The sequence below is a fragment of the Piliocolobus tephrosceles genome, chromosome 17 (genome assembly GCF_002776525.5).
Source record: "Piliocolobus tephrosceles isolate RC106 chromosome 17, ASM277652v3, whole genome shotgun sequence".
NCBI lineage: Eukaryota > Metazoa > Chordata > Mammalia > Primates > Cercopithecidae > Piliocolobus > Piliocolobus tephrosceles.
In genome coordinates, this window is record NC_045450.1 from 23498866 (window position 1) to 23517454 (window position 18589).

At 48.8% G+C, this 18589-nt stretch overlaps 1 protein-coding gene and 1 non-coding gene across 3 annotated transcripts in view; one reads left to right on the top strand and one right to left on the bottom strand.

Annotated features, from left to right (window-relative positions):
- Positions 1-638: 638 nt before the first annotated feature.
- LOC113225044 lies at positions 639-741 on the bottom strand. The gene has a single exon (XR_003309659.1). It is a non-coding gene; the product is annotated as a U6 spliceosomal RNA (small nuclear RNA).
- Positions 742-9692: 8951 nt separating this feature from the next.
- Positions 9693-18589, top strand: part of LCMT1 (leucine carboxyl methyltransferase 1) — a 73069-nt gene continuing 64172 nt past the window's right edge. Inside the window, exons 1-2 of one of the 2 annotated variants that reach the window (XM_023192915.2) lie at positions 9693-10378; positions 10750-10834. In XM_023192915.2, coding sequence (XP_023048683.1) covers positions 10773-10834 — 62 coding nt within the window. In that variant the 5' untranslated portion in view covers positions 9693-10378; positions 10750-10772. The remainder of the gene's footprint in view (positions 10379-10749; positions 10835-18589) is intronic. The other variant, XM_023192914.2, reaches the window with a different exon arrangement.

Genomic DNA, 18589 nt, shown 5'->3' on the forward strand with positions numbered 1-18589 from the left:
AAGTAAGACCTGGTTCTAGAACAGAGCTCTCCTCTGGCAGGAGGGAGGTAAGGGGAGACCTGGAAAGACAGAGGCTGGAGTGGCCAATGGTACAACTCTGAGAACAGAGCAGAGAAAGGAAACCGATCCCCAGAAAGCAAGCAGCCTCTGTATGGAAAACTGCCCTTCCCCCTCACTGCTTACACAGGGTTCGACCTCCTGGACCCTGCATAGGGAGACCTGGTGGTCCCAGAAGACTGTCGGGAAAGCACCCTGATTCCTGGTCTTGTGCAGAAGGCTATCACTAGCTTTGCTGATTTTATATGAGGACGACGATGATGATTTTTTTTTTTTTTTTTTTTTTTTTTCTGAGAAAAAAATCTTCTTCCCCCCCCGGGGGTGGGGTGGGGCCGGTCTCTGCTCATTGCAACCTCCACCTCCCGGGTTTAAGTGATCCTCCTGCCCCAGCCTCCCGAGTAGCTAGGATTATAGGCACCTGCCACTACAGCTGGCTAATTTTGTATTTTTAGTAGAGACGGGGTTTTGCCATGTTGCCCAGGCTGGCCTCAAACTCCTGATCTCAAATGATCCGCCCACCTTGGTTGCCCAAAGTACTGGGATTACAGGTGTGAGCCACCGCGCACTCGGCCTATTATTATTTTTATATGGAACACTTCAAAAATTGGCGTGCCATCCTTGCACAGAGGCCTGCTAATCTCTGTGTCGTTCGAGTTTTAGTGTATGCGCTGCGCAAGCGAGCACAACTAGATTTGCTGATTTTGAGCAGCCCTTCCTATTGGCCAATGGAAATTAGACTGGAGGAGGCAGCCGGCTCAACCAGCGCTCCTCCCGCAGTCCTGCTGTGCTCAAGGTCAAGGTGAGGCCATTGACAGGGTTGAGGACCTGGGAAAGCCCTGGAGTCTGAGCCAAGCACGAGACCTTTGCTCTTTTTTTTTTTTTGAGACGGAGTCTCCCTCTGTCGCCCAGGCTGGAGTGCAGTGGCCGGATCTCAGCTCACTGCAAGCTCCGCCTCCCGGGTTCACGCCCTTCTCCTGCCTCAGCCTCCGGAGTAGCTGGGACTACAGGCGCCCACCACCTCGCCTGGCTAGTTTTTTTGTATTTTTTAGTAGAGACGGGGGTTTCACCGTGTTAGCCAGGATGGTCTCGATCTCCTGACCTCGTGATCCGCCCGTCTCGGCCTCCCAAAGTGCTGGGATTACAGGCTTGAGCCACCGCGCCTGGCCGAGGATTGTTTTCTAAGTGCAATACTTGGCCCGCCGGCTTCCCGCTGCCCCCACCGCGCTCACTCAATAACCTGCACAGCCGCCGTCCACGCGCGTCCCGCGGTGACCTCAGGGAGCAGCACCCTGGCTCCCTCCAGCACCTGCACTGAGGGGCGGGCTGTCCTGGCTGCGCAGGGCGCGGGGGCGAGGCTGGGGTCCCACCGCTGTGATTAATGTACTGACCAGCAGAAGCAGCAGTGCCCCCATCATGGCCCCCACGCCCCACTAACCCCCACACCCCCACTCCGCGCAATAAAGGACAGCATTGGCCAAAAAAAAAAAAAAAGACAAAAGATCTCAATAGCCATTTTCCAACAGAAGACATACAAGTGGCCAACAGGTATATGCAAACATGTTTAATATCACTAATCATCACAGAAATGCACATCAAAACCGCAACAAAATTTCATCTAACCTCAATTAAAATGGCGACTATCAAAAAGTTAGAAAACAGCAAATGCTGACAAGGACACAGAGAAACAGGAGCACTCAAACACTCTTGGTGGGAATGTTTTTCGTTTGTTTGTTTGTTTGTTTGAGACGGAGTCTTTCTCTGTCGCCCATGCTGGGGTGCAGTGGGGAGATCTCAGCTCACTGCAACCTCCGCCTCCCGGGTTCAAGCGATTCTCCTGCCGCAGCCTCCCGAGTAGCTGTGACTACAGGCGTGTGCCACCACGCCCAGCTAATTTTTGTGTTTTTAGTAGAGATGGGGCTTCACCATTTTGGTCATGATGGTTTTGGTCTCTTGACCTTGTTATCCACCTGCCTCAGCCTCCTAAAGTGCTGGGATTACTGGCGTGAGCCACCGTGCCTGGCCGGTGGGAATGTAAAATAGTTTGTCCACTATGGAAAACTGCATGGAGGTTCCTCAATAAGCTAAAAATAGAACTACCGTATCATTCAGCAATCACATTGCTGGGTATATGCCCACAAGAAAGAAACTCAGTCTATCAAAGACACATCTGCACTCCCATGTTTATTGCAACACTATTCACAACAGCCAAAATACGAAATCAACCTAAGTATCCATCAACAGATGAATGCACAAAGAAAATGTGGTACATATACACAAAAAGAAAGGATTTGCGAATATACTAAACGTCATTGAATTGTATGCCTTAAATGGAGAATTCACATGCTATGTGATATCTATTTCAATAAAGTTATTTTTAAAAAACTGAAGGGGTCAGACACAGTGGCTCATGCCTGTAATCACAGCACTTTAAGAGACTGAGGCGGGTGGATCACAAGATCAGGAGTTCAAGACCAGCCTGACCAAGATGGTGAAACCCTTTCTCTACTAAAAATACAAAAATTAGCAGGGTGTGGTGGCTCATGCCTGTAATCCCAGCTACTTGGGAGGCTGAGACAGAGAATTGCTTGAACCCAGCAGGCGGAGTTTTCAGTGAGCCAAGATCGCGCCACTGCAATCAAGCCTGGGAGACAGAAAAAGACTCAAAAAAATAAAGAAATAAAATAAGGGGTCTGGCACCATGGCTCATGCCTGTAATTCCAGCACTTTGGGAGGCTGAAGTAGGTGGATCATCTGAGGTCAGGAGTTCGAGACCAGCCTGACCAACAGGGTGAAACCCCGTCTCTATTAAAAAGAAAAAAAATTAGGCACTACCACGGTGCACACTTGCAATCCCAGTTACTCATGAGGCTGAGGCAGGAGAATCACTTGAACCTGGGAGGCGGAGGTTGCAGTAAGCTGAGATCGCACCATTGCACTTCAGCCTCGGCAACAAGAACTATCACTTTGGGATTGTGATTCTTGGTAGGCAAGAACCAAGCCAGGAGGTTTAGCACAGCACTTTGTAAACTAAACCACACCACAGAAGTGTTGATGAGTATTACTATTAGAACTTTTAAAGATTTCAGTAAAGGGGCTGGGTGCGGTGGCTCATGCCTGTAATCCCAGCACTTTGTGAGGCCGAGACAGGCGGATCACTTGAGGCCAGGAGTTCGAGACCAGCCTGGCCAACATTGTGAAACCCTGTCTCTAATAAAAATACAAAAATTAGCCGGGCATGGTGGCGGGTGCCTGTAATTCCAGCTACTTGGGAAGCTGAGGCAGGAGAATCGCTTGAACCTGGGTGGTAGAGGTTGCAGTGAGCTGAGATGGTGCCATTGCACTCCAGCCTGGGTGACAAAGCGAGACTCCGTCTCAAAAAAAAAAAGAAAAAGTTTTCAGTAAAGGGAAAGATGAGCTGCTCTTCAACAAATGCAAAGATCTGAAAATGTAGTAATATCAGGGTAAGGTACATGGAAAAATAAAATAATAGGAACTGTTAATTTCTGAGTCCTTCCAGACAAGCAGTTGCCAACCGGTGACCCACACATTTTGTTTAGTTCCATGGAGTGTAAGGGTAGTTGCTTAATGCAGATTTCAGGCCCTTCTTGAAAATTACAAAGGTGGACCACACTGGGCCTAGAGCCCCTTTGGTAGGTCCTGGTCCTCCAGGTCCCATTGACCCTCATCTGGCCCAAGTCACTGATTTTTCTAGCCTGGCCCTCTAGGAATTTGGGTTTGTATCCTTGGCTTTCTAAACACAACTATCTGGAAAAGCAGTCGGAGCTCCAGAGGAAATCAATGCCGCATGAAATACTCCCCACCAGAGCCTAGGCACTATGCTCTCCTAGTTACGTTCCTCAAATTCCTTCTGTTTGACACTTTATCCTCATACCTTCAAGCTCCTCATCCCAGTGTATTCCTTTCTCCCTATTTGGGTCATCACTTCTTCCAAAATACCAACTGTATCCACTGGATTATCTGCAACTAAGGGTTTTTAAGAAACAGTAACTTATCTTTTAGGCTGGGCGCAGTGGCTCATGCCTGTAATCCCAGCACTTTGGGAGGCCAAGGTGGGAAGATCATGAGGTCAGGAGATCAAGACCATCCTGGCCAACATGGTGAAACCCCGACTCTACTAAAAATACAAAAATTAGCCTGGCGTGGTGGTGCAGGCCTGTAGTCCCAGCTACTTGGGAGGCTGAGGCAGCAGAATTGCTTGAACCCGGGAGGTGGAGGCTGCAGTGAGCTGAGATCATGCCATTGCACTCCAGCCTGGGCGACAGAGTGAGACTCCATCTTAAAAAAAACAAAACAGTAACTTATCTTTTTTCAGCAGGACTACGAAAGGCACATCGTGACCTTTATTGCTTGCCTGATTACCATCCATTCTCCCCACCTGCTAGTGACAGTGCTCCAGTTTACCTTAGGGAACCAGTACTCCTCCACTTCAGGGCTTGAGTGGTGCTGACTCAAGTCCATTTCTGGGGAAGGGTATGGGACCCAGAATAATTCAGAGCCAATCCTGGGACTCTGTCACAGTGACTGGGAGAAGAGTTGTCTTTCCCTCCGGGACTTGGAAGACTGGGGTCTCCCAGTGGACTCTCTTTGGACCTGCCCAAAGAGTGAAACCCCTGGATGTAGCCAAATCTGCAGCCACACTACTCTTGGACTCATGTGACTACTTAGGAGACAACTAATTCCTATCTTTGCTTGAGGAAGTTTTGGGTTTTCTTTATGACCAAGAGACCTAATCAAATACAAGTAGTATTTGAAAGCAGTGTTTAAACACGGAAGACAGAGTCTCTGCTCAGATTTTTCATCTCTGGGAAGCTTTTGCTACCTCCCTCCATCTAATGACAGCTAGGTTTTGTTCAGTGCATTAGCTATCCCTCTGTAAGCACACATCTTCCGTATATAAATTATTTTTGTTTGCCTATGTTTCTTCTCAAGCATTCAAGTAGTACCAAAGGAACATGGAGAAGTAGCTGTCTCCAAATCCAAGAGGAAGAAGACTTTTTAAACTGGCACAAGGTGTCTCCCAATTCTGAATTTCTAAATGTCAAGAACTTGCAGCAGCAGTTAAGTTCCTAGGAATCCTGGTTTTTGAGACTGCACCACCTCCAAATTCCCTCGTAGGTCTTCTGAAATTCACTAAGCAAATCCGACTGGCTTTCATGTATCCCTTTATTTCTTGCTGCCATGCACTTACAGGACTCCCAACAGCGGGTAAACCCGGAAAGCCTGACAATGCTGCCCCCCAACAGCACAGCGCTGGACACAGCGTTAGGGACAGAAGTCATCGGAGTTTCAGCACAGGACAGCGGTCCCTGGCTGGCTGTGTCCTCGGGAAGAGAGAAGGATCGGGAGTAGTCCTCGCAGGGCAATACTCGCCGGGGTAGGAACAATGGGCAGGGGGCACCCGAGGGGTGGCTGCAGAGGAGGCAGCGGTCCGTCCCAGCTAGTCGCCAGGGGCCAGGGGGCTACTGAGCGACAGTTGGGGTCCCGCTGGCCTCGGGCTGGGTCGTGGTCCGGTCCGGAGCCGACCCGCCCATGGTCAGGTTGGACACCTGCTAATTGAGGTTGAACTGCTTCTTCACAGCACCGGCGGCAGCCCGCCAGGCTCCGCCTGGCAGGCAGGGCTACACCCATACAGCTCTTTCATGGCTTCACAGCTAACGCGACCGACGGCATCTGCTGCGGCTACCCGGGCCGTGGACCTCGCTCTCTCGCGTCACTTCCGGCGCGCCGTCCACCCACCCCCTGGGCGGACCGTCCGGGGCCGAGGCCAACCGAGCCGAGCCGAGCTGGACCGATCGGAGCCGAGCCCCGACGAGCCCGATCTGGCGAAGATCGCGAGGAGCAGAGAGCAGAGCAAAGCGGCCTCTGCGGGACTTTGCCCCAGCCCTTGACACCTCACGTTCAGCGACGCCATCCACCCACCGTCGGGCAGATGGTGGCTGAGAGGCCCTTGAAAGAGGCAGAACATATTAGCCAAAACTATAATAGTCAAATATTTACCACATTGAAATTTAGTGGGATTCCCATGTATTTTAAGGGTTCCCTCCACTCTTCCGAAGTCCAAGTCACGTGGTTTTTGTCTCCATCAGATCACTTGTGGTGTGAATCTTCAGGGAAGTTACGGGGAAAGGGAGACCAGGAGCCTGCCCCATGGGTGGTCATCCTCCTCCCCACGGGAATGCCAGGTAATCTCCCCAGTGCTGGGGTCCACTCCAGGTAAGTTCATTTTGTTTAGGGTCCAGCTGGGGCTATTGAGCCCCTTGATCGAATGCAAGCAACACTGAAACAAAGCCCAGGGTTGTCGGTTTGGGGTTTTTCATCCAGAGGGAAGTTGAACAACAAATGCCATTCCCTGTCCATTTTATTTTTTTCATCATCAGTGACTAGGCCACTGACTGTCAGGGATGTGCATTTCTTAGGGGTCAGGAGAACAGAGAGCAGCAGCAGGGCAACAGTGCCACAGGAAACATCACTACCCTTGCTTGAACAGTTACTGTTAGGACACAGGCAGGTAGCTATTCCTAAATCTTCCCTGGATGATGGATGATGGTCTCCTTCCTTGCCACAAATAACGCAAAGGATTGTTCCCAGGACTGTGCTGGGGGCACAGTTTTCTAATAGTGTCTCTATGGCTGTCCCAAGCAGCTAGTGATGGTCACAGGGCTAGATGCAGTGACCAAAAAGTTCTAACCTGAACATCAGTGAATGGAACTCAAGCACCCACCGGTTAGGATGTTGTGTTGCTGCCCCCAGATGCCTCAGAGACCACATGGCAGACACACAGGCCACACCTGATGGCACCTCCCAAGTTCAAGTGTGGCAAAAAAAAAAAAAAAAAAAAGCGAGCTCTGCTAATAAACTGAGCAACTTCCATTCAACTCCTGGGATTCATTCTGATTGGAACAACTTGGTTAGCACTTCCCCCAATCCCCACCACCCTCTGAAGCATGGCAAGGTGATTTTGGGTGCTAGTTGGCCAGACCTTGGCAAGTTTCCACCCCTAGAGTCAGGCAAGGAGGGTCGCTTTTTTTTTTTCTGTCCGAGACAGTTTCGCTCTTGTCGCCCAGGTTGGAGTGCAGTGGCACAATCTCAGCTCACTGCAACCTCTGCCTCTTGGGTTCAAGAGATTCGTCTGTCTCAGCCTCCCGAGTAGCTGGGACTACAGGCACGCACCACCATGCCTGGCTATTTTTTATATTTTTAGTAGAGATGGAGTTTCACCATGTTGGCCAGGCTGGTCTCAAACTCCTGACCTTGTGATCCGCCTGCCTCAGCCTCCCAAAGTGCTGGGATTACAGGCGTGAGCCACCGCGCCTGGCCAAGGAGTCTGTCTTGATTCACGTGGACTGAAAGGGGAGAGGCTTAGTTTTCCATAAGAAGCTCTAGCTTTTTTTTTTTTTTTCCCGAGACAGTTTCGCTTTTATTGCCCAGGCTAGAGTACAATGGTGTGATCTCAGCTCACCACAACCCCCGCCTTCAGGGTTCAGGCGATTCTCCTGCCTCAGCCTCCCAAGTAGCTGGGATTACAGGCATGCACCATGATCCCTGGCTAACTTTTGCATTTTAGTAGAGATGGGGTTTCACCATGTTGGTCAGGCTGGTCTCGAACTCTTGATCTAAGGTGACCCACCTACCCTGGCCTCCCAAAGTGCTGGGATTACAGGCGTGAGCCACTGTGCCCAGCCCACTCTAGGTATTTTTTTTTTTTTTTTTTTTATAGAAGAAAGAGATACTGGAGAGTCAAAGTAACAATTGTCCATTGTAGCCTTTTGGGGAGAATTTCCATGGTGAATGCCTAACTTTTGGCCCACAATATTAATGTCCAAAGAGCTTTTACACTTCCATGACTCTTCTCTTGACTTTGCCAAAAGATGCAGTCTAGTTGGCAGTGAACTTTCTCTGGCTGGGATATGGCTCAGACTACCCCAGCATTGTCTCATGCAATAAGGTATCATTTAGCCTGAGATGGCTAAGCTTGCAATCTCCGGACTCCCCTCTGTCATAAACTTTCAGATCCTCAACCAGGAACTTACATGGAATGAGCTAGCCCTGGAGGTTAGCTGGAAGAAGACTTTGAGATGACCAAATTCCTCTGAATCACCAGCTATTTTGAATCAGAGGCTCATCCAACAACAAAAGTGTATGAACCCATCTGCCTCTGCCTTCTTCCAGTCACCCTCAATCTCACAGTCCAGAACTATGGGATTAACACCGTATAGTACTTGCTGTTAACACTTACTATCCACTAACACCCATGGAATGTGGACACTGCTAAGCTGGGAGACGATGCTTGTGCAATAGTTTGTATTAACCTTTTGGCAAAGGACCACTCCAAGAAAATGGTGTATTTCATCCCATTAGCACTCCCCCTGGCAAAGCTCTCCACCCTTAGCCATTCCCCTCTGTCATTTCTACTGTGGCTACCAATGAAATATTGTGCTTCCATTAGAATACTGAGCTGCATTTGATATTTGACCTCACCCCAAGGTGTGTATTCTGGGTTTCTGTTGTTTATTTTCCTTTTAAAAAAACTGAGTGCAATTCAAAGTTCTTAAAGTATGTCTGTTCCCTGCTTCCAACAACTGACAGATAACAAAATGGAATATACAGACACATTTTCAATTTATAATGTATATTAAACATACATTATACATATACAATTTACAAGTGTTGCTTCTGGCTGGCTGATCTGCCCATCGCCTGAACACTGAGGATTCTGCTAGCTCTTCTGCCCTGGATTAATTATAGCTATAAAATTTCATGACCAGCAAGAAACCAGGCGACTTCCCCAGTACATCTTGAATTTATACATATATTTTGTACTGGATTTAGTACAAAATAAATCCAGAACATCTTGAATATGCATCATAATGAAACAGACACACGTGAACCCACTCCCACGTGAGAAACTCAGGATGTGTCTATGTGCTCCTTTCCTGCCTCTCCCTTCCCTTTTGTGTGCTACCCTCCCGGCTCCCTAAAGGTCACCAAGGTCCTGATTCTTTTTTTGTTTTAATTTTCCTCGTCTTGCCCTTTTCTGTACAGTATTTTACCGTATGTGTATGTTTCCCTAAACAACATTAGTTTTACTTGGTTTGAATTTTACAAAGTGTTGTTAGACTTCCTTCTTTCACTGAACATCGTGTTTCTGAGATTCAGCCCTTGATGCTGCTACCTGGTAGCTCTAGGTCATGTATTATCACTGCTACATGGCTTCCTATTGTATTACTTTTCCACACACTACTTCCCTCACTACATTTCTTTTCTTTCTTTCTTTTTCTTTTGAGACGGAGTCTTGCTCTGTCGCTCAGGATGGAATGCTGTGGCGCCATCTCGGATCACTGCAACCTCCGCCTCCCGGGTTCAAGCGATTCTCCGGCCTCAGCCTCCTGAGTAGCTAGGACTAAGGCGGCCACCACCACGCCCGGCTAACGCCCGGCTAATTTTTGTACTATTAGTAACGACGGTGTTTCACCATGTTGGCCAGGCTGGTCTCGAACTCCTGACCTCAGGTGATCCGTCCGCCTCGGCCTCCCACAGTGCTGGGATTACAGGAGTGAGCCACCACGCCCGCCCCCCTCACTACATTTCAAAGGCAATTTTGGGTGCAAAGCCCTCAGCACAGTCGCTGGCAGAGTCAGCACAGAACAAAATTTTGTAAAATTGAATGACACTGAGCCGGGACTGAACGTAACAACTTATACTTGTTGCTTCTGGCTGGATTCTCTGCCCTTTGCCCGAACGCTGAGGATTCTGCTAGCTGTTCCGCCCTGGGTTAATTATAGCTATAAAATTTCGTGACCAGCAAGCAGAAACCGGACGACTTCTCCAGGCACGTAAGACTACACTTCCCAGAAAGGATTGCGATAGTCTTCTACTGTTTAGTTTCTTTTTCCTATCGTCAAATTTCCGGGTTATGTAGGCGGTGCCAAAATAATTATCCAATGAGCAACTTCGTAGGCTGAGCGGGCAGGATAATTGTTCAATGAGCGGCTCGGAAGAGGAACCAATAAGCGGAGAGGTTGCTGGGGCAGCCGGCGTGGGCGGTGTCACCGAGCCGCGCCAGCTGAGCCAGGTGGAGCCCTACCATCCTCTCTTGCCTTCTGCCTGTGATTAGCGCCGTCCCCCACCGCCGGTCGACCCCGCTTCCATGTCCCTGGCGGACACAGCTCCCCGGAACCTCCACGCCCATGGCCACTAGGCAGAGGGAGTCCTCTATCACCTCCTGCTCTTCCGCCTCGAGCTGCGACGCGGACGACGAGGGCGTGCGCGGCACCTGCGAAGATGCTTCCCTGTGCAAGAGGTGCCTGTCGGGCGCGGGGTTCGGGGCCGGCATCTGGGGCGCGGGCCTAGGTGGGAGGCGGGCCTGCGTCTGAAGAATACGCTCGAGGCTGGCAGGGATGCAGCCCCCGCCTCGCACGACCCTCGCTTCCCACCTGTGAAGTGCACGGAGCAGGGCTTCATGTATTTAACGAATCGTTTCTGAGCTTTTGCTGTGAGCCAGGCAGAGGGCAAGCCTGGGTACCGTCGATGGGAGCAGGCCCCTGAACTAGGCAGACGAGGCCTTGGGCTTCTTGGAGCTAAACCCTGCTGGAAAGACAACATGAAGCACATACTAGCTCCAGCCTTGGTGGGTTACGAGGATGAGAGGTGTAGGTTCTCTCTCTTTTGTAGGTTGCATTCTTTAGGGGGTTGGCATGATTCCTGTTGTGCACCTGAAACTCATGACGACGAAGGGAAATAACCCGCCCAGAGCCAGGTAATATCTCGTTGCAGAGCCGGTAGCACACTAAGTCTCCACTATTAAGGGTGTGGTGGTGGGGATGGGGGCGTAGCCAGCAGAGGTACATGTCAGATAAAGAGAAAACATGAGACTTGAGTGTCCACCATTTATTCTTTCATTCAACAAAAATTTTTGAGACCTTTGTGCCAGGCCCTTACTTTGGGCTGCTTAGTAGAAATTCAATGGTGGAAATACAAAAAGAACAAGACAGACATGGTATCAGACATACTGGAACTCACAGCTTAGTTGGAAAAGAGAGACAGGAAGCTAATAATTACTTGTGAAATACATAATTATGTTTTTTTTGTGTTGAGTGCTGACAAATACAGCAGTGCCATTAGAGTTTGTAATTTTGTTAATGATGTTTAAGGTGAGAAGAGTTCGGGCACGGTGGTTCATGCCTGTAATCCCAGCACTTGGGGAGGCCGAGGTGGGCAGATCATGAGGTCAGGAGTTCGAGACCAGCCTGGCCAACATGGTGAAAACCCGTCTCTACTAAAAATACAAACATTAGCTGGGCATGGTGGCGGGCACCTGTAATCCCAGCTACTCGGGAGGCTGAGGCAGGAGAATCGTTTAAAACCGGGAGGTAGAGGTTGCAGTAAGCCAAGATCACGCCATTGCCCTCCAACCCGGGTGAAAGTGCGAGACTTCGTCTCAAAAAGAAAAGAGTGAGAAGAAATGGCTTGAAAAATAGGAAAGTTGTAAGAGAGTGTTCAGAGGAGTGTGAACTGTTAGAGGAGCTCAAAGAATGCTTTTAAAGTGGGAGAAGGAGGCTGAGGCCACATAGTGATTGTAGAGTGGGGAAAACCAGTGTGTTGGTTTAAACCGTGCACTTTTTATAGGTTCTAAACTCTCAGAGTATGGATTCTGGAGCTAGACTCTGTCAAACTGAGCTTTGCCTAATGGCAGTATAAAGTCGGGGAAATTACTAAACCTTTCTGTGGCTCAGTTTCCTGATCTGTAAAATGGGGACTATAATAATGCATCATAGGTGGGTGTGGACAAAAATGATATTTAATATTAGTAGAGCAGTTGGAGCAGTGTCTGGCATGTAGTCTGTGTAAGTGGTGATTGATTAAATCAATAAATACACAAGTATTAAAGTCTTAGAGGCAGTCCCTTTTGAAATTTATGAATTTGAGTGGATTATACTCAGCCTTTTTTCTTCTGTGGTTTTCAGTTGCTATTGGCCACAGCTGTCTTGGCTCACTGTAACTTCCACCTGCCGTGTTCAAGTGATTCTCCTGCCTCAGCCTCCCAAGTAGCTGGGATCACAGGCACACACCACCATGCCCGGGTAATTTTTGCATTTTTAGTGGTGACAGGGCTTCACCATGTTGGCCAGGCTGGTCTCAAACTCCTGACCTCAAGTGATCCGCTTGCTTTGGCCTCCCAAAGTGCTGGGATTACAGGCATGAGCCACCCCACCCGGCCTAGTCTTTTCATTTTTAAAACAGTGATAATAAAGGTAACCTTTATGGGTGTCAGGATTAAATGAGATTATCGATGCAGAGGATCTGACACAAAGGGAAGCCCTCAGTAAATTATTGTTGTTAGTTTTGACTTCCCTCCAGGCTGAATACTGTTTACAGTTGCTGAATTTGCAGTAGCTATGAGTTAGGGTGGTTTCTGCTGCCCTGAGTGAGTTGTAGCTATAAAATAAAGAGCCAGTCAGCCTCCTGGGGCACCTATAAATCTTTTACTTCTGTTTAGTTTGCTTCCTCCTTTGGTACAGAGTCCTTCTGGGGATAAGGAGGATGTTGTCTGTCTCAGAGGATTGCTGTGCAGGTGAAATGTGGAGTGTTTCCAACAGTGCTTGGCATACTGGAGGTGTTCAGAATTGGTAGTTACTGTCATCACCACCCCTCATTGTCGTGAAACCATTATCATCATCATGATCCTGGACTTGTGGTATCAGAAATTTTCTGGTTGGATATATTAGGTTTACACTAATTCCATTTGACTCAATAGGTATCAATTGAGCTCTTTTCATGGTAGCCCACTCTCCTTCCCTTCCCTTCTCTGCTCTCCTTATGATGTCCATCATGCTATGCCACTGAGTCTGTTCTCCCCTCTTTTGTTTACCTATGACCCAACCATCCCACCAACCCCTCACTGTGTCCTCTGCAGTTACCACCCTGTAATCAACATCAGCTTCTGTTTTGTTAGCCACTCCTTAGCCATTCCCTTCCTCCCTTTGCCTTCACCCTGACCCTTCCCCAGGGATATCCCATCTTGAAGCCCTCTTCCGTGGCTCCTCATTCTTCTCGTCCCCTGTGTATCTCAGGATCAGGGGTTTGAGCTTTGTGTCCTCCTGTGTGTGTCCCCCGTCTCATTCCATGGAGATCCTTCCTGCCCATCTGGAGCCCTCCTGGTTGCTGTTGTTCACCTTCTCCTGGTCATTCACCTCATTCATGGAAGACTGGGGTGCTTGGGCCACAGTGTCTTCTACTTCAGTTCATGACTTCACCTTAGGTGACCTCAGCGTCCACATGGAGCCTATGCATGGGGCACTCAATTTCTTGAACACCTGGTTTGTAGTAATCCCCTCTTCCTATCTGATTCTGTCACCCTTTCCCACCGTGATACCCTGTGTTTTTATCCTGATCCTGCACTGCCTCATAGATGAGAGTGCAACACTCTCCAGCCCTGACCCCTTTTTCCAAGTCGCTTGACCAGTTATTTTCTATTTCCCATGCTGTGCCCATTTCTTCTTAGCACCTCAGTGGTTTTCTCTATCTTTTAGATGTTCCCTCTGCTGTTACCTCTTAATTGATTACTTAGAATTTATCCTTCATCCCTCAGTAATTCTATTGACAGTGCATTTATCTTCCTTGTCCTTTGGTCTTAGTAGACCCAAAATGCTGGTTTAACCGAACTATCCATTTTTGCCTTGAATACAGGTGCTAGAAATCATACAGTCGGGTGGCTTGGTGCCGCTACAGTCATGTCAGCCAACCTCAACTGTCCGCTTAACAGAACCTGACTATCCTGGTTTATTTCTCAGATCAATTCACTCTCCCTTTCTTTGGATACTTAATTCAGATGTTTTTCACTTTCTTCAGACTTCTGATTTACCCCACCCCTTTTTTATTCTCAAGATAATATCAGCTATTGTTCAACATAGAAAATGGGAGCCCTCAGAATGAGACTCCCTTAACTTCCCCCAAGACACTTTTTTTGTTTGTTTTGAGAGGGAGTTTGGCTTTTGTTGCCCAGGCTGGAGTGCAGTGGTGCGGTCTTGGCTCACTGCAACCTCTCCCTCCTGGGTTCAAGCGATTCTCCTGTCTCAGCCACCCGAGTAGCTGGGACTACAGGCGCCCCCTACCACACCCAGCTAGTTTTTGTATTTTTAGTAGGGAAGGGGTTTCACCATGTTGGTCAGGCTGGTCTCGAACTCCTAACCTCAGGTGATGCACCTACCTCAGCCTCCTGAAGTGCTGCGATTACAGGCATGAGCCACCGCGCCTGGCCTTCCCCCAAGAAACTTAATCATCCTTTCTTACTTTTACAGTTGTGAATTCCTCCAGTAAAGACCACCAGAAACACACCTGTAGTTAAGCAAGCTGGGGTTATTACTTATTGCAAGGAGGGAAAACTCACACCATGAGGAACTGTGGGTCCCATCAGTAAGAGGGTGTTAGACATTTAGGATCTGGGCTTTGGCTGGGCGATTTGGGGGAAGGTCGGATTTTCTCTGTATTGAGTACTGAAAGGAGGTGGGAAAATTCTATCCAGTAGCTCTCTCTTTTCTGGAAGGAGATTTGGCTGGAGTAAGGCTAAAGCTGTAACACGTAAAGAAGCCGCAGTCACTTCTATCAGCTGGGAGAAAGAGATGTCTGGTATTCTGTGGGTGGCACAGTGACCTTAATTTTTCTCTGTTTAGACAAAATGATGAGGTGGTCTCGTTTCGTTTCCTGTCATCAGTGATGCAGAGTGCCCTTGTGTGGGTGGTCTGCGTGGTTGTTTATGTCCAACAGGAGAACAACATGGCCTTCCTGTGGGTGCCAGCCAGCTTCCAACAACATTAGGGCCTGGCCCGCAGCACCAGGCCAGCTCCTCGAGGTCAGTGCCACTCTTCTCTTTTCTGCAGTGGAGGAGGTGTTAAAGAGATAAACTGGTAATCCTAGCACTTGGAGAAGCCAAGGTGGCGGATCACTTGAGCTCAGGAGTTCAAGACCAGCCTGGGCAACATGGGGAAACCTCCTCTCTACAAAGAAAAAAAAAAAATAGAAAAAATTAACCGGTGTCACAGTGCATGCCAGTAGTCCCATCTGCTTTGGGGCTGGTGTGGGAGATCACTTGAGCCTAGGAGGTCGAGGCTGCAGTGAGCTGAGATTGCACCACTGCACTGCAGCTTGTGTGACAAAATGAGATCCTGTCTCAAAAAACAGAGAGATAAACCGGAAACTGGGGTTTGCCAGGCGGAAGACAGTAGCAGGAGCAAAGGCATGGAGACTGGAGTAGAGTGGTATATTAGGCGAACTTGACAGAGTAGGGAGTGGGTAGCAGGTTAGAATTGAGAAAGCTTGGTTCAGACAGTGAATCACGGAAGGTCCCAAGGAGTATGGGTTTTATCCTAAGGGATTTTGAGTGGGGAACTGATGTGATCTTGGTTTGTATTTTAGAAAAATTCCAGGCAGCTATGTGGGAGAGGGGTCGGTGAGAAAACGGACATCTTCCTCTCTTTTCCACAACCATAGCCCTTGCTTGGGCTCTCCTCACTCACCGGATCTGTTGCAATGCGCTCTTACTGCTGGCCAGGGTGATTGTCAGGATCACAAGTCTCACCCTGTCACTCACCTAAAAACCTTTTGATTCTCCATCAGCTGCAAGGGAAACATCTGCACTTTGTTGCATGACATACATACTGTACCTTTTCATCATCTGCTCACTCTAACCTGATAGGCCGCCAGCTGAAAATCTCCACTTGGATGTCTCAGTATTATCTCCAGTTCACTATTTCCAAAACTGCTTCCTATCAGCTCCTGCCATTCCCAACCTGCAACTCAGTGAATGATGCCATGGTTTATTCAGTTCACAAGTTAAGGCCAGGTGTGGTGGCCTACACCTGTAATCATAGCACTTTTGGAGCTGAGACGGGTGGATTACCTGAGGTCAGGAGCTGGAGACCAACCTGGCCAACAGGGTGAAACCCCATCTCTACTAAAAATACAAAAATTAGCTGGGCATGGTGGTGTGCACCTGTAATCCCAGCTATTGGAGGCTGAGGCAGGAGAATCGCTTGAACCAGGGAAGTAGAGGTTGCAGCGTACTGGGATCGTGCTACTGCACTCCAGCCTGGGCAACAGAGGGAGACTCCGTCTCAAGAGAAAAGAAAAAAAAAATTTGGCATGATCTTGGAACTGCCCTTTTACTTTCCCTCTTATGCAAGCAGTCACCCAGACCTGTTAACTTTTATCTGCTAAGTATTTAGGGGATGAGGGAATTATTTGGCTAAGTAAGGAAAGGAATCAACTTTCCTCAACCTCTGTTCCTGTCGTCTGTGATCTAAACTATGGTACTAGTCTCCCAAATGAGCTCCCCCAATCACTCTTACCTCCCTCCAAATCTGTATCTCACACTGAAGCCAGAGGTTTGTAAAAGGCCCATTTGATCGTGTCACTCCCTAGCTTAATGGCCTCCTGTTGCCATTAGAAAAAGACCAACATTTCTTACGTGGGCTACAGGGCCCGGCCTGCTCTGTGTACTTCCCCAGCCTCACTTCATACCACACTTCCCTCCCCCATCACCGCCATCCTTTCAGTTCATCTAATGTGCCGTGTTTCTTCCATCCTCGGGGCCCTGGAGCGTGCCATTCCCTCTGCCTGGAACGCTTCCTCCACTCTCCCTTGCCTGTTTAGTTCCACACTATCTGCTAGGTTAGTGCATTCGCTCCACATTCTTTGTTGAGCACCTGCTCCGGTTATGGAGGTGCTGTCCTCCACCCTGCCAGTGCAGAAGTGAGCCAAACACAGGATGCAGCTCTTGTGGAGCATTGGTTCCTGGAGTGGGGGTGGGTGGGGAATAGCCAGGAAACAAATGAGCACAATATGTGGCATGTAAGATGCTGGGGGATGCAGTGGGCGTGTTGGAAGGCGTTGTCATCTGAGATGGAGTGGCCAGGGAAGGCCTCACTGAGGTCAGTGCAGAGGAGAGGCTTGCAGGGGGCAGGGAGTGAGCCCTGTGGGTGTCTGGGGAAGCAGTATCCAGCAGAGAGAAGCAGGACAGTAGAATTGCCCTGAGGCAGGAGCTGGCCTGACCTGTTCCAGGAGCAACAAGACCAGGATGAGGGATGGGGAAGAGTGCAGGATGGATCTGGGACAGCATGGGCACAGGAGGTGGGGGCAGATGCTGCAGGTCACGCAAGGGAGGCTCTCATAAGGACCCGACTTTTCCTCTCAGTGGGATGGGAGCTGTTGGAGCATTTGGAACTGAAGAGCGAGGTGGCCTGACTTGGTTTTAACAGCATTGCTTCAGCCTCTGTTAGGAGCAGACTGCAGGGGCAAGGACGGAGGCAGGATCAGTTAGTTGGCTATGGGGGTGTCCCCTGTGAGACAGGCTGGTGCTTGGATCAGGATAGTGGTGATGGAGGTGCTGAGAATGTATCAGATTCTGGGCGCATTTTGAAGGTGGAGTTGATAGAATGTTCTGGCAGAGTGGGTATGGGGTGAGACTGAGGGATCCAATATGACTCCAAGGTTTTTGGCTTAGCTCAAATGTGGCCCACTCCAAGAGGCCTGTCTGACACCCGCAGACAAGATCACCTTCTGTTAAATGTTCTCATAACATCCTGTTCATCTTCTTGGTGGTCGTCGGCCCAGTAGTAGTTTAGAAAGTGCCTAGTGTTCTGCCACTGGAATAGATGCGAACTGAGCACAGACCATTCCTACCTTTGCGCCACATGAGCTGTATTTGCCAGCTGGCCTCAGTGACAGGAACTGAGCGCACATGTTCAAGATTGTGTTTCCTGATGAGGTCTTAACATTCTGGTTTTCTGTTTTACTGACTTTTAGTGGTCTGTGTGTTCTAGAAAGCAGACCAGGGCTTATAAGGCTGAACTTTTATTGTGAAAATTACAGAACTTAATCTCATTTTCAACTGCATGGAAAAATGTTCTCCCCTTTAGCAGGTCACAGGGTCTCTCCACAAAGCCAAGTTTTTCCTCATGGCTTAGCCCAGGGCCTTTCCGGCATCCTGATGGCATTTTCTTAGCTGTGCCCCAGAGAGTAAAGTCGAGATTGTGATCTGAAATATTTTCAAGGCAGGTGCTGCTTTCCATCCCCAGAGAGGACATGCCACTTCAGAACTAGAACATTCTGTTAAACATAAATTAGCCGTAAAACTTGTCTATCAGGCCAGGCGCAGTGGCTCACGCCTGTAATCCCAGCACTTTGGGAGGCCAGGGCAGGCAGATCATGAGGTCAGGAGATGGAGATCATCCTGGCTAACACAGTGAAATCCTGTCTCTACTAAAAATATAAAAAATTAGCTGGGTGTGGCGGCGGGCGCCTGTAATCCCAGCTACTTGGGAGGCTGAGGCAAGAGAATTGCTTGAACCTAGCAGGTACAGGTTGCAGTGAGCCAAGATCGCGCCAATGCACTCCAGCCTGGGCGACAGAGTGAGACCCTGTCTCAAAAAAAGAAAAACAAAAAAAGTTGTCCATCAATAAAGTGAAATTTTATGGTTTTTGATTTCTTTTTTTTTTCCTTTTTTTTTTTTTTTTT